The 21,609-nt window shown below is 51.7% G+C and overlaps 9 protein-coding genes across 9 annotated transcripts; 5 read left to right on the top strand and 4 right to left on the bottom strand.

The window, feature by feature from the left end:
* Positions 1-2,203: 2,203 nt before the first annotated feature.
* On the top strand, positions 2,204-5,111 carry CC1G_02550 (exodeoxyribonuclease 1; the record flags this gene model as incomplete). The annotated part of the gene is made up of 5 exons (XM_001832236.2): positions 2,204-2,364; positions 2,425-2,668; positions 2,721-3,265; positions 3,316-3,530; positions 3,589-5,111. 5 exons carry the CDS (start codon positions 2,204-2,206, stop codon positions 5,109-5,111), a joined length of 2,688 nt encoding a protein of 895 aa, XP_001832288.2.
* Positions 5,112-5,459: 348 nt separating this feature from the next.
* On the bottom strand, positions 5,460-6,116 carry CC1G_02549 (hypothetical protein; the record flags this gene model as incomplete). The annotated part of the gene is made up of 3 exons (XM_001832235.1): positions 5,460-5,641; positions 5,704-5,822; positions 5,884-6,116. 3 exons carry the CDS (start codon positions 6,114-6,116, stop codon positions 5,460-5,462), a joined length of 534 nt encoding a protein of 177 aa, XP_001832287.1.
* Positions 6,117-6,600: 484 nt separating this feature from the next.
* CC1G_02548 (hypothetical protein) lies at positions 6,601-8,328 on the bottom strand (the record flags this gene model as incomplete). The annotated part of the gene is made up of 9 exons (XM_001832234.2): positions 6,601-6,685; positions 6,736-7,381; positions 7,427-7,473; positions 7,527-7,685; positions 7,740-7,838; positions 7,893-7,937; positions 7,988-8,069; positions 8,127-8,168; positions 8,232-8,328. The coding sequence occupies 9 exons, from the start codon at positions 8,326-8,328 to the stop codon at positions 6,601-6,603; spliced, it is 1,302 nt and encodes a 433-aa protein (XP_001832286.2).
* Positions 8,329-8,510: 182 nt separating this feature from the next.
* CC1G_02547 (hypothetical protein) lies at positions 8,511-9,642 on the top strand (the record flags this gene model as incomplete). Its single annotated transcript, XM_001832233.2, has 6 exons — positions 8,511-8,571; positions 8,625-8,663; positions 8,719-8,789; positions 8,851-8,953; positions 9,009-9,235; positions 9,286-9,642. 6 exons carry the CDS (start codon positions 8,511-8,513, stop codon positions 9,640-9,642), a joined length of 858 nt encoding a protein of 285 aa, XP_001832285.2.
* A 621-nt stretch (positions 9,643-10,263) lies between these two features.
* On the top strand, positions 10,264-11,620 carry CC1G_02546 (hypothetical protein; the record flags this gene model as incomplete). The annotated part of the gene is made up of 8 exons (XM_001832232.2): positions 10,264-10,387; positions 10,437-10,715; positions 10,772-10,819; positions 10,876-10,979; positions 11,038-11,169; positions 11,225-11,324; positions 11,397-11,463; positions 11,527-11,620. 8 exons carry the CDS (start codon positions 10,264-10,266, stop codon positions 11,618-11,620), a joined length of 948 nt encoding a protein of 315 aa, XP_001832284.2.
* An 822-nt stretch (positions 11,621-12,442) lies between these two features.
* CC1G_02545 (hypothetical protein) lies at positions 12,443-13,924 on the top strand (the record flags this gene model as incomplete). Its single annotated transcript, XM_001832231.2, has 6 exons — positions 12,443-12,596; positions 12,646-12,779; positions 12,843-12,974; positions 13,030-13,184; positions 13,239-13,526; positions 13,583-13,924. The coding sequence occupies 6 exons, from the start codon at positions 12,443-12,445 to the stop codon at positions 13,746-13,748; spliced, it is 1,029 nt and encodes a 342-aa protein (XP_001832283.1). The 3' UTR covers positions 13,749-13,924.
* A 131-nt stretch (positions 13,925-14,055) lies between these two features.
* Positions 14,056-15,868, bottom strand: CC1G_02544 (sodium-hydrogen antiporter). Its single transcript, XM_001832230.2, has 2 exons — positions 15,786-15,868; positions 14,056-15,723 (listed from the first exon to the last, which is right to left on the bottom strand). Exon 2 carries the CDS (start codon positions 15,651-15,653, stop codon positions 14,118-14,120), a length of 1,536 nt encoding a protein of 511 aa, XP_001832282.2. The 5' UTR covers positions 15,654-15,723; positions 15,786-15,868; the 3' UTR covers positions 14,056-14,117.
* Positions 15,869-18,257: 2,389 nt separating this feature from the next.
* On the top strand, positions 18,258-19,231 carry CC1G_02543 (hypothetical protein; the record flags this gene model as incomplete). Its single annotated transcript, XM_001832229.1, has 3 exons — positions 18,258-18,391; positions 18,440-19,152; positions 19,209-19,231. The coding sequence occupies 3 exons, from the start codon at positions 18,258-18,260 to the stop codon at positions 19,229-19,231; spliced, it is 870 nt and encodes a 289-aa protein (XP_001832281.1).
* Positions 19,232-20,305: 1,074 nt separating this feature from the next.
* On the bottom strand, positions 20,306-21,521 carry CC1G_02542 (hypothetical protein; the record flags this gene model as incomplete). The annotated part of the gene is made up of 3 exons (XM_001832228.2): positions 20,306-20,604; positions 20,667-21,278; positions 21,329-21,521. The coding sequence occupies 3 exons, from the start codon at positions 21,519-21,521 to the stop codon at positions 20,306-20,308; spliced, it is 1,104 nt and encodes a 367-aa protein (XP_001832280.2).
* Between the last annotated feature and the right edge of the window lie 88 nt (positions 21,522-21,609).

The raw sequence follows: 21,609 nt of genomic DNA, 5'->3' as shown, positions 1-21,609 counted from the left end.
TTCCACCTGTCCTGGCGGCAAAATACTATGCCTTCGAGCCCTAGCGGTGCATGTCGCCTCTGTGGGCGAGCTCAATCGTTCATGGGTTTCGAAGGGCATGGGTCGAGCGTCATCGTACCTTGACAACCCTGCGGGGTATCTTGGCCTGACGCCTGGTGAATTGTGTCCCAATGGACCAGTGGACAAGTGAAGTGTATTTGTTACGCCCACCTCCACTCCGGAACTCGACTCACTTGTCGTTCTGGGATTTGCCAGAGTCCAAAAGTCGACTCGCCTGTCCTTTTGACTCGCCCCAGGGCCCTTTCTAAATTCACTGACGGCGATGGGGTCTACTTGCATACGAGGGGCTCAAGACATTAGTCAGACGGCTTGTTGGTTGGTTGGTTTCTTGAGAGTACAAGAGATCCGTCAACTTTTGCGCCTGGCTCACTAGCCATAGTAGGAGAAGTGCCTATCCTTGTAGAATTATCTCGAGGTAGCTCTACTTGAGTGTGACATCTTTGTAATTTGCAGTTATTGCAATGCATGGGCCCCAGAACACGCTTTTTCACCTGGCCCCTAAGTAGTCGGGACACCTTGTCGAATCTTCAGCCGCATAGTCTAAGTCCTTTGGCGCCCGTGCTGTTGGTTCGAGCACGTGAACGAAAGACAAACATTGGTAAGCAAGGTCGCATTAGTAGTACAAGCTTCGCTTGCCCGTGCCTTCGGCACAGGGGCGGTGGTTAGGGTCGGGCTTCGCCCTCCACTGACAGGAATGGCGGGGAAATAATTGCTGTGTACTCGCTGGCGCCCGCCTGCGGCGGGCTTTCGCTCGTACACGGGCCTGTGGGGATTTTGCGGCGCGTGAGGATTCCGAAAAGGGAGGTTTATTGCTGACATAATTATTACATAACATTGCTTTGTCAGCATTTCCGGTGTGCTTTCATGTATAGGACGATTGGGAGCAGCAACGGACCCACTGATTACTCACTGCAACCCTCTCACGCACAGACTTGATCCATATCGTCGACCGTCGCGCTGCCCACTCTTGCGGTGCTCATACGTTCGTTCAGAATGTGTGTCCGACTGGCGCATCCGGCTGGCCAGCTTCCTCAAGACCCGTTGAAAGACCTCATCATCGGTCGCATCTGCACGGTTTTCGCTCGAGCCCGGGGGATGACTGCATTTACGAGTTTCCTCGGTATTGCTGTGCCAGGAGTGGTGGTTTAAGGCCGGGGTCTATTCGTCTTTATAGTTACCTTTCAGGCACTGGCGTAAAACTGCGCGGTTGATGCAACTTTTGGGGCTTATCGGCGGCCTCTCGTTGAAGTGTAAGTATGCGTCCTGGTGGTGACACTCGACACCCGAATACATCGGTTGCTGGAACCTGAGAGGTGACGATGGACTTCAGTTCATTGGTCGTCTTTCTGGGAGGACAATGTGCTTCCCGCCATCGATCGACCAGGGCCTCGGTAGGCAACCAAACCAGGACGTCGTTAGCTGGGATGCGTCGATGTGTTGAGATGCTCATGGATCAGGTCAGACTTGGAGGGCCTGCTACGACACTCCACCATGGAGAAATTTTTGGAATTCTTTACCCACCGTCTGGTGGGGATCGCTGTTCTGGCGAATCGCTCTGGCGGTGGAAAGCTCCAGGTGAGTTCCCCCTGCTCAGTCAAGGTTCCTTTGGCATTTAATGATGATTTCCCATCGATTGCCATAGTTTTTGTTCGTCTTGATTGTGGCCTGGTGGTGATGAAGAAATATACGCGGCAAGACCTTTCGACGAGCAACATGTAGAACACATGGCCGCCGACGTGGATATAGCCGCTCTTGCCTCGTGCAGACACTAGTAGGATAAAAAGTAATTTGGGCGAAAGATACAACGTAATGAAGTGCTCAGAGACCAGTATTTTATGCGAGAACCTAATACTCTCCAGAGATTTACTCTCAAGAGCGCTAGTACATATCACTACTTCAAAGTTTACAACTCTTTTTTCAACTTAGCTGGGGTCATCGTTTTGATAGCCCCTAAAGAATCACGCCAAGGTAAACGCGGTGTCGTGGTTCCGTGACGCGGTCGCGTCTTGCCAACCCGTCAGTCTCTTTTTCCCACCGTCCTGAAAGGGCCTTTGTCGCTGTCGACGACGACGAAGATTCAGCCGTTCAGCCACTATCTTGCCCATGCTCTCATCCAAGAATTGCTGAAGACGACGACGAGCAAATGGGTATCACAGGCCTCTTACCGGCATTGAAGCCTATTCAGAACACCAAGACCCTCGCCGAACTCAGTGGCAAGACAATCGCTGTCGACGCCTATGTATGGTTGCATAAAGGCGTATACTCATGTGCAACAGACCTAGCACTGGGTAAGAGCACGACGCGGTAAGATTTCACCACCCTGCGTGTTATGAAGGATGACTGACTTTGGGTTCTTTGTGGCAGATATGTTAATTATGCCATGGACAGGGTTCATATGCTACGGCATTTCAAGATTGAGCCCTACATCGTCTTCGATGGTGGACCTCTGCCAGCAAAGAAGGGCACAGAATCTGAGCGCAAGAAGAAACGTGAAGAGAATCTGGCAAAGGGGAAAGCCCTCGTAGCCCAAGGGAGACATACTCAGGCGAGGGATTGCTTCAATAAATGTATTGATGTTACGCCGCAAATGGCGTACCAGCTCATCAAGGTGAGTGATCCGCCGCAGCCTGAAGGGTGTTGCTGAATGTAGCGAATATCAGAAACTACGTGCAGAAGGTGTCCAATATCTCGTGGCACCCTACGAGGCCGACGCCCAACTCGCCTACCTCGAACGTATCGGATTAGTGGATGGAATCCTAACGGAGGATTCTGATCTCTTGGTCTTTGGTTGCAAGAGCGTCTTCTTCAAATTTGACTCCACCAACTACACTGTCGTTTCGATTGAACGAAAGGACTTTGCAAGCGTTGTTCCCCCCAGATCCGACATTCACCTCGCCGGCTGGACCGACGTGCAGTTTCGATCCATGGCGATCCTCAGTGGCTGCGACTATCTCCCCAGCATCCCAGGTATAGGCCTCAAGACGGCGTGCAACCTTTTACGAAAGTACAAGACGGCTGAAGCAGTCGTCAAACATCTAATTTTCGAGGGCAAGAAGAAGGTACCACCAGGATATCTCGAGCAATACCACTTTGCAGAGAAGTGCTTTCAACACCAGAAGGTATATTGCCCGCTGCAAGAAAAGCTGGTTCCACTCTATCCAGTACCCGCTGACTGGACCCAAGAATATGAGGATTATTGCGGAGGGTATGTCGCTCTTTGGCTGTCACCGCATTGCATCTGACCCACTGTCGTAGGGACTTGGATCCAGCTCTAGCCAAGAAACTGGCTATGGGGGATGTTGATCCACATACGCTCCTGCCAATGAACGACATCAACCCCGGTTTCCTTCCTGGTTCGAAGAAACATGCCGCGGCCACCAAGCCCGTGAGCCATAAGGGCAAGGGCAAGCAAGTCCAAACCACGAAAGAAGTGAAGTCTGCATCCACCGGAGGGATCCTCAACTTCTTTGGTAACATCCTTCATGTGCAATGTCGCAAGCGGAGCCCTGACTGTTTCATGGCCAACAGGTGCCAACCCCATTATACCGCCTTCGAGCTCCAAACCATCCAAACCATCCCCCCTTACAGTGAAGCAACCGAGGGTGGTATCGGCAGGACAGGCCAGCGGAAAACGTACACTCGCCGAAGTCATGGATAGTGACATCTCCCGGAAGAAGCAGAAACAGCGACAAAACTCTCCCATGAAGGCCACTGCGCAGTCGCGATTCTTCGGGCAACAGGGCGTCAGACAAAGGAGTGTCAGTCTACCCATGCAGCCGCACGACCTCGATGGCGCCGCCGGCCCGTCACGCATTCGTGAGCAAGAGAAGGAGAACATCGTTCCTGGAGACGTCGATGAATATGACGCGTCGGACCTCTCCATGTGCGCCCAGGGCCGTCTTGATTCGGAGGTCGACCTCGACTTTGATCATGAGCTGCCAGTGGCAGAAGTGGAGCAAGAGGATGGTTACATGTCCCCTCTGGCTCCATTCTCCCCCTCCCGCGATGCCCATCATGATTTGTCCTCGCCAGTCCACCGGACTAGATCCACACCTCGACGCTCTGAATCCAGTCCGAACGGCCAGTTTTTTCGTCCCCGCTACCAACGAGACCCCGAGGAGGAAGACGACTTTGGGGAGGTTTTCTCAAGTCCAACGTCAGCGAACCGTCGAAATCGGCTTCGCTCTTGTTCTCCTCGCTGCCTGTCTTCTCCTGTTCATCATCGCGATGGTACTCCGCCGCCCATACTGTCCATGGACGTCCAACAACGGCAGAGCGCATCTCTAACGATGGAACGCGTCCTAGTGGCGGATACGCCCGTGGCCAAGCGGCTTTTCGTGGAGACAACGACCTGCGAAGCGTCTACATCACGCAGAGTATCCCTGGATCTGAGGGGCAGCTTAGGGATACCACGTCCGGAGCAGGATGATGCTGAGGGTTACCTGGAAGAACCAAGTGGCTCCACGACGCCTCCCACCTCGACCCCGGAAACGCCTATCCACGTTCCTGGAAGTCAGGAACCCTCAGTGGTCATCGACGTGGATGAACTCGACATGTTCGACATCGAGGAGCAGATGCTGCGGGACGCCCATGCTAGGAGGGATGCCGTCATGAAGGGATGGCGCGAGAAGTGGGCACACAAAGGACCTATCCCCAAGTCAAAGGCTACGACTGGTAGCAAGAACATCCAATCCTCCTCCAAATTGAAAGGCAAGGCCAAAATGACCAACCCTCCGGCTCTGAAGCGCAGCCATACGAACGTAACACCAGCTGGGCGATTTGCTCTGGGTAAATCGAAGGGTAACTCTGCCAACTCTTCTGACCAGAAGAAACCGTCGAGCACGAGATCTGCGAAGAGCGAGAAGAGGGTTTCAATGGCTGCGTTGAATTTCTTCCAACCTAAGAAGGTTGAGCAAAGGCATACCATTTTTGTTGGAGATAGCGACGACGACGAGATTGTGGTCGGTTCTTCCCCGGTAGCTCCCACCAGGACGCACCACCAGATTCGAGATGAAGTGCCCACCGTCAATAATCTCGCTCGATTCCGGTGAGTTAATCTCCTGCCTCGAGCTGCAAGTACTCTTAACAATACCGCTCCAGGTATGGATGAAGGCTTGTTGCAAGCGACCCCGCCGATTATGTCGGATACCTTTCCTCCACGAGTGTTGTTCACCGCGCTATTTTGCTTTCGAAATTCGATCTACAGGACAATCATACTGCCATTATTGCATTACGTAGAGTATTCAATTCGATAGATCTGTATGTTCCAAAGATGACCATAAAGCCTTTGTATATTATGTGCCAAGCATATGAAAACGCATTGGATAATTCAACAGTGTAGTGTTTTGTGATGTGGTTGCCCGAGGCTTCCTATGGCAAAGGTAGGATAGAATGGACGATCAGAGCTCCTTCTCTTTTCGATTGATATCTTTTGTAAGATGCGTTCCTCGAGGTCGTTGGTATAGCACTCGGTTGACCATGCCGATTGGGATGTCGTAGAGCTCGGGGACTGCACCAGGTTTGGTGGACTCTAGGTATGCGTTGCGGCCATCCTCCCACTTGGGGTATATAGTGTAGTCGTCTGTGAGAGACAGAACCGTGTTAGAATTCCCGTAAATCGACGGACTGCCTCCACCAGCGCACCTGTGATACTCCTCGCCTCATCGAAAGCAGGCGTACCAGCCAAAGCCAGAGTCATATATGTGAAATATGTAAACAAAACTGCCATAACCGTCCAGGAGGGTATCAGGATAGCCCATTCTCTGCACAATATGCGAGGTCAGTGTCCCAGATATAGCACCAAAAACAAACAGAAACGCGCACCGATTGGGGTACCATGTTACGCCAAACCATACAATCCAGTCATCGGGTAAGATAGCCCATAATAGATAGACCACAAAGAGGATATAAGTCGATGTCCAGGCTACAAAGCCATAGAACTCAGGTGCCCGGCTGCGCGTCTCCACTGGTGGCCAGGCCCGCGTTGTCGTCGTGGTCGGTGACGTGGATGGTAGGTGTTTGGCATCTCCAGGGCATTCCACGAGCTTATCTGCCATAAGGCATTGCTCAAGACAGCCTTTCCACAGAGGTCGCAGGCGCTTGCGACGAGAGATGTCCGACCGTCGTCCCAGGATGTGGTGGTCGTCTGCAAACCTTCCTCTCGATCGTCACCCTTGGCACGGTCCAGTTTGATCGGCCATCCAAATAGATACCGGGCCTGTTTGGCTGTTCCTTGATAATCTAATAGGTTTCAAAGTAATCTAAGCGCCCGAGGCGCAAGTTTGATTCACCGCAGTGGATTAAAGAGAAAACAGGGAGCTAATGTACATCCTACGGAAGTCAAAGGTATCGCGTAATATCCAAACGGAGAGGTAGGTATCGCAATCGGAAACACGTTGACGCTTGGTCATGACTCATAAACAAGTAGAAAACCATTCCTGAAACAGCAACCCTGTGTACAAATACAGGGCAGTTTTGATCCAAAGCGTAGGCATAATGCAGAGAAGCAAGAGTCATGGCGTGAGTCTAAGCAATGAGCGGTCAGAATGTTGGATTGAAGCCTCCTTGGACACGGCGAGATTGTTGCGGTTGGAATGCGTTTCGAGGGGAGCCAGCTCGTGAGGATCTAGTCGAAGTGAGCTCCTTCAATGGCAAAAAGATGACAAAGAATCTGACCTGGATGATGCATGCCTTTCTTCGTACCGTTCTTTATATCCTTGGGCATATGGGGCTGGAGTGGAACGCAGTGCCTCACGATGGAAGTGATCTTCGTGGTTGTCCCTACCGGTGGAGCCAAAAAAGGGTGACGGTGCCCGAGAAGCGGTATACGAAGGAAAAGCGTCGAAGCGGGTATCTAAGGCCGTTCCAGCAGAGAGTCTGAGATTTCCGGCATTGTCGCCAAAGGATGGATGTACAAAGTGGACCTCGACTGGGCGGTGAGTATCATACGTTTGTCCGTTCAAAGTGTTCCTAGCTTCGATCGCAGACTCCGAGGATGCATATTGGACCACGGCAGATACGGTCTCAGAACCATGGATAGGGACTGTGTGCATTCGTTCGATCCTGCCGAAGGGACAGAGAAGGGGGTGTAAATCCTGAGCCTGAGAGAACAGCAAAGCAGGGAGGTTGGTAATCAGCAGGGCCGTTGTGGGTATAGGGCTATTGACGATGGCGCCAGAATTCGAGCCAGGTGGAGTGGATGAATATTCAGAGGTATCAGAGCCCGAAGACGAATAGTTGTGTCGGTCACGATAATCCACGTTAGACAGATGGGAAGGCCTTGGTTCCAATAACATAGCTCTGTCGCCACCATCCAGAAAACCTACAAGGTGTTAGGTAACTTTCGAAAAGAAGAAACATGCATTACCTTGGGAACGTTGAACTACTGCCCAGGAGACGTCAATGGTATGTCCTCTGGGAAAGGAGGCCTGATTAGAGAGTGAAACGTTGTACTAGAGAGGACTAACTTGATCTGAGCACGGGTAAGGCCCGTCAAGGCGCGTTTGGCCTCTTCATGGCTCGACATGACAACAAAACCACGTCGCCTGGAGGAATTATCGACAGTGGCCAGGATAACACAGTGCACGACAGTTCCGTATCGCGAAAATAAATTGCTGAATTCCGTCCTAAACGAAACAACGTCAGTGTTTCTCTCTCTCAGGGTGACGTGAACACCGGACTTGGTCAAGGCGAACGGGAGTCCGAGAACGTAAAGATTGCGACGGTCGTCCAAAGAACGCCTTGGGCGAGTCGGAGGGGAGCCCAGGGGAGTAACCTCACTATAAGAGCATGTTGTCAAACCCAATTAACACAGCAAGATAAGTGTTACACACAGACTGCAACCACCGATGGAATAACCGTTCAGACACAATGCTTTCCTGGGAGTGTTGTCAGGTTTATAGCACGACAATAACAGCAAACTTCATACGTGGCGAGGTCGCGGTGATAGAAGGAAATATCCAGCGAGGTTCGACAGTCGGAGCTCGATTCTTGAAAGTGGCGAATCTCGCCTAGAGCCAAATGATGTTTAGGGCCCGGGTAACTGTCAGAGGAGGCATTGTACAGACCTATGAGCGATTTAAAGAGCGAGATGATTTCCCCGACTTCGACTGGTCGGCACAAAGGCGGGTTAGCCCAACGAGGGCCGCCAACAGCTACAAGGTCATACGCACTATGGTTTGGGATATTCTTGATCTGGACGGTCGTGGATGGGGGAAAGCCAGCTGAAGAACGGTTGGATGCGTTGGGCGAGGTGTTGGTTGGGGCCATCGTCGACGACTTCTCGAGAGTAATTCCCTAGAATCGCGAACCAATGGTGGTGGTTAAGGAACAAGCGGGAAGGCGCGTCAATTGAGAGATTATAAGGGCCGGAGATCAATGACATCCGCTTCCCACGGATCCTGCCATTTACCTCCGTCACTCTTCCTTGCATAGTTCTGGTCATGCCAATAATGTCTACGGGGCCAGATGTGCCACCATACCAGATTCAGACCCTCTTGAACGATATATTTAGTGAGTCCTTTGTTATTCTGCAATAGTGGATTCTAATGACAAGTTCATTGAAGCGCAGACAAGTTCGCAAATTACATGTGCTCAGGCGCTCGGTAAGAGCTTTGCCAGGTCAATTGGTTACCACTGTCACCTATACCTCGATCCAAGGCAATGAAATCTATGTCGGGACATCCCACGGAGAACTCTTCCAGTTCATGCTGACTGGCGCTGAGGACAAGGTCGGTCATCCCCGTCGTTTGTTGTGGACTCTGTCGACTCACTTGGGATCGTAATGGGTAGCTTGAAACGTATATCATTGTTTCACGACAGATAGTCCCGGGAGAGAAGCCAGTCGACGACATTGTGCTCATACCCAGCATCTCGCGGGCCCTGGTTCAGTCAGGTACTTCGCCCACGCCGCAGCCTTGCGCTTGCTCTGATCCCGACCTGCATTGCAGACCGTCAAATCCACTTTTACACACTGCCGAACCTGGAGCCTGATCCAATAAAGCCTATACGGAATGTCATGACCTTTGCTGTGGACGATCAACATCTTAGGCGACCGGCTCCCAAATCCAATCCTGCGCTGGGGTACTCGACCCACGTAGACCCGGTGGAATTCTGCGTAGTTAAGAGGTCCGGAATAGCCATGTTCTCCTTGAGGGAGAGATTATTTTACTCAAGGGTACGTTTGCCTCTCTTCTCGGCGTAGATCCTCTTCTCACTTGCTTCTAGGAGATTCCGCTCCCACAATCTCAGGGAGCAGGTTCGGTCCTCGCTAAGAGGGCAGGAAAATACCTTTGTTTCGCCGACAAGGAAAACTACAACATGGTCGACCTCGAAGATGCGCAGCTCTTTCCTCTACTCCCCATCTCACAGGCTCCCAGTCAGGATGGCGCCAAAATTCGGCCAATGATCAACGTTATCAGCGAGAACGAATTCCTGATCCTCTCCTGGACAGGGGCCAGTACACTTGGGCTTTTCATCACAGGAGACGGAGATCCAGTAAGAGGAACATTGGAATGGCCGTCCTATCCCCTCGGAATATGTATGTCCTTCAAGTTGATCGTCCTCCTCGACACCTTCCGATAACAGTTCCATTTCTGCCCAGGCCTCGATTATCCGCACGTCACATCGTTGCTTCCCAATGGGACAGTGGAAGTACACAGCGTCGATACCCAAGCGCAACTGCAGGTAATCCCACCGCCGCCCTCTTCCTCGCGCCCAACTTCACCTGCAGTACGGCTACCAAGCTCTCCTTCCTCCGTACCCTCCCCTCGACACCAGAACATCGCATCATCACTCTCGCAGCGTCTAGCAATGATTGCTAGTGTTGGTGGATATCAAGTGCCTTCTTTACAACGTTCTGAGTGTATGAGAAAAGTACCTTTCAAACTTCTACGGACACCTTGTTAGCTGCTCCGTACGTTATAGTACCCCGTTCTGTATGTTTAGTTAGGCTTCCGAATCCTTGAGGCATTTCGGCTCCCCTGAGGTTCGAAGTCGCGACCGCTCCGCAATCCGTGACTGAAGCGTGACCTGCTGTTTCGGAAGTTGCCGATTCACCTGGCAGCCCGCGGTTGCGCGTTCAAACCCGGCTTTCGTCATTTCACCCTTGATTCGCGTGGCTATTTCCCTGTTTCCCATCGAGAGGCGAATTTTACAAGGATATCAGCCTTGCTATATGAATACCGAGACAAAAGTTGTTTGAAAATGTCTTCGAATCGCTCCATCCTGTCTTTACCACTTAGGAAGGAGGTAATCACTGCACTCAGCGGTGCTGGCTACACAACGTTGCGTGACCTTGCGGGCGTTTCAGCGGATAGCTTGTCTAAAGGTCTGTGGAGCTTTACTGGTCGATTCGATTCACTGACCGCGCTTTTCAGAACTCGCTATCTCGGACGAAGTGGCTGACCAAATTCTGAGCTATCTGGCGCCTGCCCCGACCGCACCAGGATTGTCGATGACGCAGTCAGTCGCGGTCCTCGCCCAGCCTAATGACAAGTTCTCGACGGGATGCTCTGGCCTGGATAAAATTCTAGGCGGTGGTCTCCAACGTGGACACATTCTTGAGTTATCAGGCCCGCCTGGAAGTCCGAAGGAATTGATTGCTAGAAATCTTATCATCGAGTTCGCAAAACTCGGCCATAGCGTCATTCTCGTTGGTGTGTATCCCTTTCGGCCTGAAGCCATACTTTCAAGGCTAATTCATGGCCCATAGATTGCCAGAATTCCATCGACCTTAGGGCTCTTCAGCGTTCATTGCAAGGTGGGTTTTGACCTTCCAACGAGCTTTACCCTGTTTTTCATCACAACAATTTTAAGGGTCTGATTCCCTACAATCGGTTAGCTACCAGCGGGTGATGGACCTGCCTTCGTTGCTCCTGTTCTTTGAGCACCTACCTGGGGTACTGGCACAGCGTACCAAGGTCAACAAAGCTATGGTCTTCCATTGCAATGGTTTAACGAACATACCCTCTCTTCCAGGATACCCTCTTAGTTGTGGCATCGTTGTCCTTCCCGTTCCAATCCCCTGACCTCACGCCTGCGCGTCGAAATATCCTCCTGCAAAAGCTAAAACAACTTTTGGCGAAAGAAACGAACACTCAGCGCGTCACGGTGCGAAGCAGCATCAACCTTTACCCTTTATCTTATCCCTAAAGCTGTGTCTCAGGTGGTCACGACGTCATCTCTAGCCACCAAAATGGTTAATGCCGACGGCTCGATAGGCACGTTTGACACAGGCACCCAAGGTATCATGGTGCCGCAATTGGGTAAGATTTCAGGATCTCCTTACGTTCATGGTACATCCTTTCGGGAGTGGAACTGACGCCCTACCCACATAGGTTCGTTGTATCTTCCATCTGGGAAGTCTTGGAGGATTTTGTTGGCTCCCAATGAGCCAATGAACGGGTGCGTAAAGGATCCCTTACCCCTGATGGCGAGCAGGCGCTGACATATGAGCGATCTCCGCAGTTTCGTGAGGTTATACGCGTCGCCGCAACATCAGCAAAACCCAGGGTCGTCGTACGCTGTCGAGCCGTACACCATCGTCTCCGCTGCAGCATAGGACATAGGGGCCCACCCCTTCAACGCACCACCTCCCGCTCTTTCTGATTGGCCCCCCAACAGTTTCCCCATCATTTCGATCACAACCATCCAATAGGAGGGCTTGTCTGCTGGCGGGTGGCTCACTGGTTTCGAGTCGGAAGCTGACACGCATGATGATCTCCGACGCGCCAATATAAGATACGCCCGATCGACCCGCAGACTTCGACAAGGAAGAGCGTGGTACCCTTAATGGGTACGCACATGCCTTGCCAAGGACCGCCACCCGCCATTCCGTCCATTTTACCACAAGAGTTAGATCAAGCCCCCCAATGCGACGTCGATTGGCTGCGCTCTCGACAGGGATGGATCGTACCTCGATATCGCCGGGCTAAGCTACTACATTGCCGCCGTTTAACGCTGTACGATAATGCCCGGCATGCGCAGTGCATAATCAGTTTCACTCTGGGGTCATTCCCAGCGTGAAGCCACCAACACGTTTCGGAAATCAATCAATTCGCCCATAGCCGTCATTCTCCCACCTTTTGAATCGCCGCAACCTCTCGGTACCTCCTTTCAGCACCACCTTTACACTCGTTGCATCTGTTAATGACGGTTTAGCTGCTGGCACCGGCTCTCACTATTGGCGATCAGATAAGTACGCACAGCCGGCGGAATTGTAACAGCGGCGTCTTCCGAAGTGATCAGCCATCGAGCTCACCATTCTCTACCGAAACAAAGGGAACCAAACATCAACAGTATGTGCCCCTGTCTTCAATATAAACCCATACCGAACAATCGCAACCCCTTCCAATTCCCGGGTCCGCCATCACATCTTTCAACCATGCCCCAAGTCTCTTCGAATCCTCCTGCAGGCCCGATAACGTTCAACTACAACATCTCGACACCGTCATGTCCTTCAGCCAAGTCCATCGACCCTTCCCTTCCGACACTCCTCATGCTCCATCCCATCTACATGGAGCATCATATCTGGCATCGTTAGTATGTTCCTGGCAGAGCGCGGACGTTGTCTAAATCGCATTGCAGCGCAATTGGCGGATCCTCAGCTTAGAAGATTCAACATCGTCGTCCTGGACTCGCGAGGTCACGGTCGCACAGGCGGCGATGTTCCCACCGACTACAGGAGACCAGAGGCAGGGGAAGATGTTTACCACTTCATGGTGAGTCAAGTATGGCTTTGCGTTTCCCCCACATGTTTCACTGAAATGTTACCGCTCTCCCAGGAAGCCCTCAAGCTCCCACCGGTGCATCTGGTGGGACTTTCCATGGGCGCGTGCGTCGCGTTACAGGTCGCTGTCACGCACCCCGAGAAGGTCCTTTCGTTGACAATGGTGGCGCCATTACCATTGAACGAGGTCGGTAGATACTCGCTTTGGCACATCTTCCTCATTGAACTGACTATATCGTCAGCCTGCCGAGGTCCTGGAAGGTCGCCAGGAGATCTACGACTGCTGGGAAGCAGCTGTATCAGATCCCGAGAAGGTGGACGAAGACGCACTTCTTCACACCGCTTATGGGGCCGTAGAACTGGGATGCAATGGGCAGAAGTCTAAGCTTATCGACGTGTAAGCCCTCCCTCTTTAAGTATCTGGCACATGAGTTACTGAACCCATATGAAGGATGCTCCAGATTATAATCCCTTTTGGCCTTCGAAATTGGCGCCATGACAAAATCGAGCAACTTCATACGTTGTCTGTCAAGTTTTTCAGTGACCGAAAGCCCCACTCTACGAAACTCTTGCAACGCATCCAATGCCCAATCACTCTCGTCCACTGCGGTGCTGATATTGCCTATCCCATTGAACTCGCCGAAGAGATTCGTGATCGCATGGAGGAAGCCGGGTTGACCGTCAACCTCGTGGATGTTCCTGGCGCCCCGCATTTTGGAACTCTCAGTCATTATTTTGAGTACGTACACATCAATTCAGTGGGCGACTTTGGATCTGACACGGGTTCGTCGTCAGTATCAACCCAATCATCCACGACTTCGTCGCGCAACAAACAAAAACCCCAGTGCCCCCGGCATTGCCTTCCGTCGTCTCGCCCTTCGAAGACGAGTTCGCTGCTGCTGGATGCCCTAATCTGGGTGTTGGGCTTGACGACTCGGATTCTGACGAAGAATTCTTTTAGGTGGTTCTTCGCCTTCCTTGCTCTCTTCGGTTATGTCCTTGCCCTGTGTATTGAAGCCGTGCGCGTGTGGTACTGCATGGACATTTGTGTATAAAAGCTGTAAACCAAAAAATAGGTTGTATTAGATATGGCTATGTAGATTAGTATATGTACTCAATATCGGGATACCCTCTCATGATTCGCGCAGTTGTGTTGGTTGTTAACACTTATCCGGGATACACTTCGTATCCCGAACTTACCTGCATTGTGCTTTCCTCAGTCTTCCTTTACGGGGAAAAAGGGCTTCCGCGGTGAAATGGACAGGGGATTGTTACAAGTGGATCGATTGAGACACAGAAATTAAATGAGACAGTATAGGCTGGGGTACGCTCAGATTTTCATCCTTCTCAACACAATACCAACCCCAACCGCTCCGCAAACTGTTGTGAGCAAGATCGCCCAGATGACGACCGCAAACGGCTCTTGACTCGGGAATCCGGTATTATCCACGCTCGCCGTGAGCAAAGGAGCAGCCAACTGTGCCACAATGAGTGCAATCTCCCCGCGCGCGACCATGGCCAAACCGAGAAACAAGGCCTGGGGAAGACGGCGTTTGAATGCAGACGGAGTCGGTTGTGCGTCTTCATGTTTGGATGGTTCGTCCGGCCAGGCAAGGATCCAAAGTCCGGTCGCCGCCTTCGCGATGACCATGAGCATGGAGTAGACGATTCCTTTCCAGATGACGTCGTGCGAGGTTCTGAGAGATGGTTGACCATCGGCGAAAGTGGTGAGCTGGACGCTAAACAGGTTCTGAACGGGAAGTGAAGCACCGATCGAGGCGAAGAACAGTGGTGAGAGGAGGTTGATGAGGAGAGGCTGGATGGTTTTGGCGAATGCTGATTCGATTGGGTGAGGGATTGGCTCTTCAACAGCCTGAGAGTCTGCGACATTTGCTTGCTGCTTGGAATCGGAACGTTGGAGGATTTCGGCCTGCGGGGACACGGACGTAGTCGTGGCAGAGGATGGTGCTTCGAGGTTGTGGGGTAAATGGTCCTGGGCTGGAGGAGCAAAAACGTATGAGAGGAACGTTCCAGCTAGGTAGGCCCCATACAACTCGCTCGTCCCGGCATAATGCGACCCTGCAACGAACCCGGTGAGGGTGGCGACGATAGTGAACAGGTAAACATGGGACTTCCGAACGCGAAGCCACGGCGCCCTGAAACATGCGCCTTTGAACAGAGTCATAATCTTCTTAACAGCGACAGCTCCCACAGGCGTCAAGAAAGTGAACGCCAAGGACACTAAAATCGGTCTGACGATGGTAGACCAATGGATACTCCCTCCTCCGACGTCCCCTCCCAGGTTTGCGACAATGCCAGCAATAACAAGTCCCACCACGTCATCCGCCAACGCAGCCGTCATTAGCACCACTCCAACTCGCCTAGTCCGCATCTCATCGTTCAGTAACGCGATCGTGGTACCGAGTGAAGTCGAACACAGCGCGGCACCAGCCCCGAAGCTTTGCAGGACGGTGTATCCAAAAGCTCCATGCAAGAGGCCAAAGGTGAGAGCGAAAGGGAAGGCAATCCCGGCTGCTGCTACCAGCATGGACAGCGCGAGGTTGGCAGGTTTGAGGAGGAGGTTGAGGGGTGTGGTCAACCCTGCTTCGAAGATGAGGAGTAGGAGGCCAATGTAGCCTAGCAGAGTGAATGTGGAGAGGATTTGTGTATTGAGGAGATTGCCAACGTGTGGGCTTGCCCAGAGGATACCGAGCAGCAGTGAACCGAGAAGGTGAGTGTTGGTTATCAAGTCGGACAGGTATTCAACTACCCTGAGGAGGTAGAGGAAACTTGCGGTGGACAGCAGCACCGGGAGCGCCGGAACTTCATAGTAACTTGGGGAGTCAGACGACGCTATGGGCGCCATTTCAGCCCTTTTGATCTTTGGTTTCTCTGATTGAATCTGTGAAGAACTCCAGGATTATGTCCATGAAGACCTGATGCGTCCGAATTCAACAAGACGGTCAGCTATGACTTGGACCATGTGTACAGGACTTACGATTGCGAGGGATATGGGCTCAGAGTGGACTTCAGCACGGCAAAAGATATGCTTTGACGACGTCTGGAATCGGTGTGCGACAGAGAGGAAAGCAAAGAGTACGGTTGCGCTTGGCTCCAAGCGAAAAATGGGGCGTGTTCGGCGAGGTTTCGGCTTGATGGCTGTTTCGTCTCCGCCTCTATGATTTGTTGCTCTCCTTTACCGACTGCCACACTGCTTCTGTACAACCAATCGATACTCATTTCATTGAAGAGAGGAGAGATAGAGAATAAACCTTCCCTCGTCTACTAACACGTCGTCAATGCGTGAACGTTCGCTACTTTTCGCTGTGTCGATGACTCCGGCTGACCAAGAGTGCACGCGCCTCGATTTTGGCGCTCAAAGATCGAGGTGCAGAGTGTTCCCAGAGAATCAATACCTGAATGAAAACACCTCGTTTATAGCTATAATCTTGTTCATTCTGTCATTCATTTCGTCACATGCGAATCTCTTTCTACTCCGAACTCCAAGCTTACAAGTGGACAGTGGACAACTCCTACCTTTGGCACCTTGCCGAAGGGAAGTTAGGAATGGGCGAATCGATCACACCCGTCGGAGTTTCAGAATTCGCTCGCATGGGATGGAGCCAGGGGATTGTTCCAATTCTCTGACCCCATTTTGGCATTCTAGTTGGCTAGGATGCTAGTGCATCTGGCGGCACTTTACACATAGACTATCGCCTGTCTCATCACTAACGTCAGAGTTGTCGACCGTCCTAGTACTTGCAAGATTGGTCGGGCCTTTGTTGCGTTGATAAAACTGATCTCCGAGTATATACAAGCATACTGTATCCAGTTATTTTGAATGCCGGGGCATAGAGGACCACACATCCCCTTTTAGTGGCCGGTAATCTTTTTCATCACATCCGCAATCTCGTCTTCCTCCTTTCATCTTCCTCTGGCTTGCTTGTCGACTCTCACCCGGTAGCCCTTACATGGTTTTTCACGCACTCGAGGTCGCTCCCCTTGGGCTACTTGGCTTCGGAAAGTACTCTGCAGCGGGATGACAGTGGCTCTTGAAACTGTTAGCTGGGTGAATGGCCCGAGAATTTGCACCCAGTGCCTTTCGTTCCGACTTGGAGCAGCAACTGACTGGATCCTGGCGAAGGCAGAGACACGAAGATGCACAATCAAGCTTTCCTTTGGCTGGAGCTCACGTGGCTGAGGACTTCCGCTTGGTTTGGATATCCCCCCTCGGACCCCCTTGCCTCTGAGTAACCTCCATTGTTCATGTTGGCGACGACTGGGACTTTCGAATAGAAGAGAAAAGACGGAGGAAGTGCGCCGGACTTCTCGCCTGCGATGACAACGGCATCTTGCATACTAGCAAGGCGTGCCGTGAACGCCTGAGCGCTCCGCTCTTTGGCACTATCTTCGTCGGCGGAACTTCAAAGTTGTGATACTATGTCGTCTCCATGATGATGAGGACTCTTCTTGTGACGCTGTGCTTGGTCTATATTTCATTGTTTCAACCAAAGCGAGTTGGAAACTCCCCATGAATCCGGTGGTCGTGAATCCGGGTTGGTTGAAACCATCAAAAAACTGTCTTGGCGGAGCCGTAAAGTCTTTCGCAGGACATTGATTGGCGCCCTCAGGATGGTTGTCAACTCCCTCGACATGCAGCGTAATTGCATTACGAAGCGAATGGCCGCCACCTCATTAAGCTTTGTGTCATATGTCTAATCTTGGTACACGCACAGCTCGTCAACTAACTTGGTGCCTGCTTCGATTTTCTGCCAGGGATACACGGTGCCATTGACTCAGACGGTGAGTGATATTACAATATGATGACACAAAAGATGGCTACTGAAACTTCCTTTCCTTGGTTCAACTTTCCCGCTTTTACCCACAGGAGACGACTTCATCTGCGACCCGCAAACGGGGCCGGAGGCCGGGCCCAATACCTAAGACGAATCATCATTGGCCCCTACTAGTAAAGGAATACTTTCGCCAACAAATCCAGATCTCTCACTCCGCACTCGAGGGGTTGCTCTGTCAACTTTTGGGATCAAGACGGCTGATTCTATCACTGCCATCCATCGCCTTGAAAGTCTTTTCACCGTTCTCTACGGTGGCAAACATGTCCCAACCGTTGAAATTTTCCAACACGTGTTGGAGGACTGAACTAGTGTCACCGACTCCATTTACCGGGTGAGTTTCTCAAGCTCAAGCGGGTAGGCTCAATTTGTCAGTCCGAAGTCACCAGGTTCGTTTCCTCCTTTTCATAATTGTGCAACACAATTAGCAGCGCAGCTGACGGTCATCTGTGATGAAAAGGGCGATAAGCCGTTCGCTGAGCCTCTATCCTCTATTGCTCCACGTGATATTTAACAGCAAGAAAAGAGGAATTATATTCCGCTCTTCTTTTCTTCTTTGAATAGCCCACGCCACCATTTTTCTTCGGGCACCGTTGCGGGACATAGAACCCTATCTTATGTCAGGAATCATCCCCTTCCCCATCAACGACCTGCCCTCGGAATTGCAGCGCGAAATATTCGTTCTGGCTGCGGACAACGATCCCAAGAACACCACGAACTTAGTGCTGGTTGCTCGACGCGTCAATTCATGGTCTGTCTCTTGAATATCATCTGGACTTAGGCTAACAACGCACCATAGGGTCCAGCCGCGCATGTACCGTATGGTGACGCTCGGCGAAACCGACGTGGGTTTATTCCTCAGGACCATGGATTCCAAACCACCAAGCTTCTTTCAGAACCACGTTAGACACCTTTGCCTCACCACGGGGTTGAACATCCTTCAGGCAACTCGTATCCTGGCTTCTTGCCGCAACGTCGTCAATCTCGCCCTCTGGGTAGACTTCCTGGGTCGCGGGAACGCTCCGAAGGGCTCGGTGACCCCATTGATTTCTTCCCTTCGATTGAAACGGCTTTCAATCGAGTATAGACATCTTCTAGATGTTTACTACCACCCATCCACCCCACCTCCGATCTGGTATCGAACGTTGACCCATCTGGACCTCGTATTCTGGGTAAACACGGCGACACCTCCAGTGCCCTTTCTGGGGGAGTTGGAAGGACTCACTCATCTCTCTCTCGGCCTCCGTGGACTCGACATTCTCGACATCGACCACGACTACTTGAAGTCGATCCTCGACGACTTCCAGCGTCTTCATATATTACTTGTCCTGCTGGACGAAATGGCGCTTGAAGCTGACGTTCCGGAGAGCAAGGATCCTCGTATCATCTTCATGCCATACCCCAATGTTGTCGAGGATTGGGAAGCATACTGGATGGGGACGCCGAATGTATGGTCAAAGGCAGAGGTAGAGCGATCAAAGAGATTGGAAGCGGCGAAATCCGTTACTCTCGGTAAGTCTATGCAAAGCTCCGTGTTGGATTACCATCTTCTGATTAGTTTCAAACAGGTTCACACTCCCCTCTGACATGATGCTAAACAGCCTCGTCACTCGTGTGTATATGACAACCGGATTGTATCATCTGTCACAAGGAACCCTCGTTTCTTTTCTTCTTTACGAACCACACCCCCTACCGCCCAGTAAAAATAACACCGCCATCCCAGTCCGATCCCTGATGATTTCAGTGACATTTGATCTACATTTCACCGTCACAGACAAGGTTTTTTTTGGATCTGCGAATGCCCCTCCTGGATTGATTTTCTCATACCCGTCTTCGCCAACTGGAGCTTCACCTCTCCCCTGTTGAGGCTGGTTTAAATGAGGCAGCTGCAGGACCCACTACACAGCCGAGATCCTCCAAGTCTTTCCAACGCAAGGAATCCCTGACCATGCATCGCTGAGTTCTCGGTACGGGCCTTTCCAGAGTCTAACCGATGATCTAAACATCGGAACCTTATCGCACCTTCGCTATGGCCGTTTCTTTTGTGTTCTCTCGGTATCTCTCGACATGTCCACCATAAAGAAGCAAGAGGTTGAAGTCCGATCAAAGTTGGCGAAGGTGATCACCCCCATCGCCTCCAATTTCAGTGACGAGGACACAGGTACTTGTGGGTTTCATTAATTTCGTAATTTTCATTCCACTCTGGCTTATAATCGCTCGTCAACCTCCGTCGTTAGTGGGGACGGACTATTATTGGGCAGGTCAATAGAATTGTCGCTTGACATGGGCGAGGGTGATCTTCCGCCACCCGCGTGGAATTGAATACATATGTACTAAATCCAGGAACGATGGACCTTCGTAAAAACGAGGCACCCGCCGAGAACAAGGCCTACTCCTTTCACCAATCGCTTCATCGTCCCTGTCTACTTATCGTCATACGCGTCCGATAATCGTGCGAGAGATCATTGGAGATGATCTCCCTCGTGGCCTCTCGTGGCCTCCACGTCGGTGTGCGCCACAGTCAAGAAGCGAGGGGCTCCTAATACGGCAAGGGGGCGCCGATCGAATGGCCGTCGGTAATCCGTGTGCACGCCAAGTACTGCAAATAAATTCTGGGTCTGTGCTGATCACCTCCCAGCGACACTAAATACCCCAACTTCGGTGGCTACGAGTGTTTCTGGACGATCGCTCGATATCTCTCCTCCCAATCTTCCTCCCTGAAGTTGGCTTTCTCTAACCAACTGATGCGCCTCAACATTTTCTCCAACTCTCGGCCGTTGTAATAGTTGTGGCCGCCACGAGGAAAGCGCGTCGGAGTGGTCCTTTCATTTCCGGACTCAACGTGGAATAACGCGTATTCGCACTCGGCCTCCGGTACGAAATAAAGCTGGTCACCTGTCGCGTATATCGGCGTCTTTGCAAAGTGACGATATCCGAGTTTCAAAGGAGGGAGGGTGGGGACCCCTAAAAGGCCGTGTGTGTCAGGATGACAAGTGCTGACCTGAAAAACAAGATCGAGTACGTACCGTCGTTATATCCGCGGACAGAGTATTCAATAAAGGATTGGTCGCCGTGTCTCGAGGTGTACTCGGCGACTGTATTGTGGAAGTGGGAGACCAGAGCAGCGTCGCCTACTCGCGGAGTTCCGAATGTTGCGAGCTTGATGGCGGGCGGGGAAGGCGGGAGGAGACCCTGGTCAGAGAGGATGTCTAGTAAGAGGAGGTAGCCGACAGCCCCTCCCATACTGTGCCCCGTGATGATGATTTCGTCAGGGCTATGAAAGTTTATGAGCGCCTTCAACTCGGTTTTCACCCTGTCTGCGATGCCAGTGTACAGAGCCCAAAAGCCACTGTGTGCATTCCCACTAATGGGGTGCTTGACCTTGAGGAAGCGGAGATCCTGGACGATGTGCTGGATTTGGGCTGTGCCGCAGATGCTCACGATGAGCTGCTTGTGGGTTGGCCGGTGGAAGATGCCCACCGGGAGTTTGGCGACACTGCCTTCGAAGGAGACCAATAAGGCCGCATCGCGAAGAGCATGGTGGTATTCTAGAGGAAAATCCTCTTTTGACAGGGTCTCTATTTCCTCTAGAAGGTCTTGGATGGGAATCGAAGAATAGATCAGCTCTGCGAATTGACCTACGCGCTCAGATCAGCCGCCATTCAATGAGGAGTGGGTCAACGCGCACCTATCTCCTCTATCTCTTCTTTTATATGAGTCTGGACTAGGTGGGTATCGTTGAGCACCTGTGGAGAATGTGCTGCCAACAATTTAGAAATCCAACGAAAGTTATCCAGTCGCTCCGCAGCGTACATGCGACGCTGCTCCTCCGTCAATTGGACCTTCTCTATGAGCCTGTTCCATCGAGCCGACAGCGACATTGCAGACCTTTATCTCTTCGAGAACGTCTACATTGACTTGACAACGTTGTTTGCGTCAGTGCTTCAATGGCCAGCCCCCAAAGTCACG

This window comes from Coprinopsis cinerea (genome assembly GCF_000182895.1).
Source record: "Coprinopsis cinerea okayama7#130 chromosome 9 map unlocalized cont3.9, whole genome shotgun sequence".
Taxonomy (NCBI): domain Eukaryota; kingdom Fungi; phylum Basidiomycota; class Agaricomycetes; order Agaricales; family Psathyrellaceae; genus Coprinopsis; species Coprinopsis cinerea.
Note: the sequence above shows the minus strand (reverse complement) of the source record. Positions and strands in the feature narration are given on the sequence as shown.

What these genes read in the sequence shown, in the direction of transcription:
- CC1G_02544 (XM_001832230.2), bottom strand. Translation starts at nt 15,653, where the DNA reads ATGGCGCCCATAGCGTCGTCTGACTCCCCAAGTTACTATGAAGTTCCG.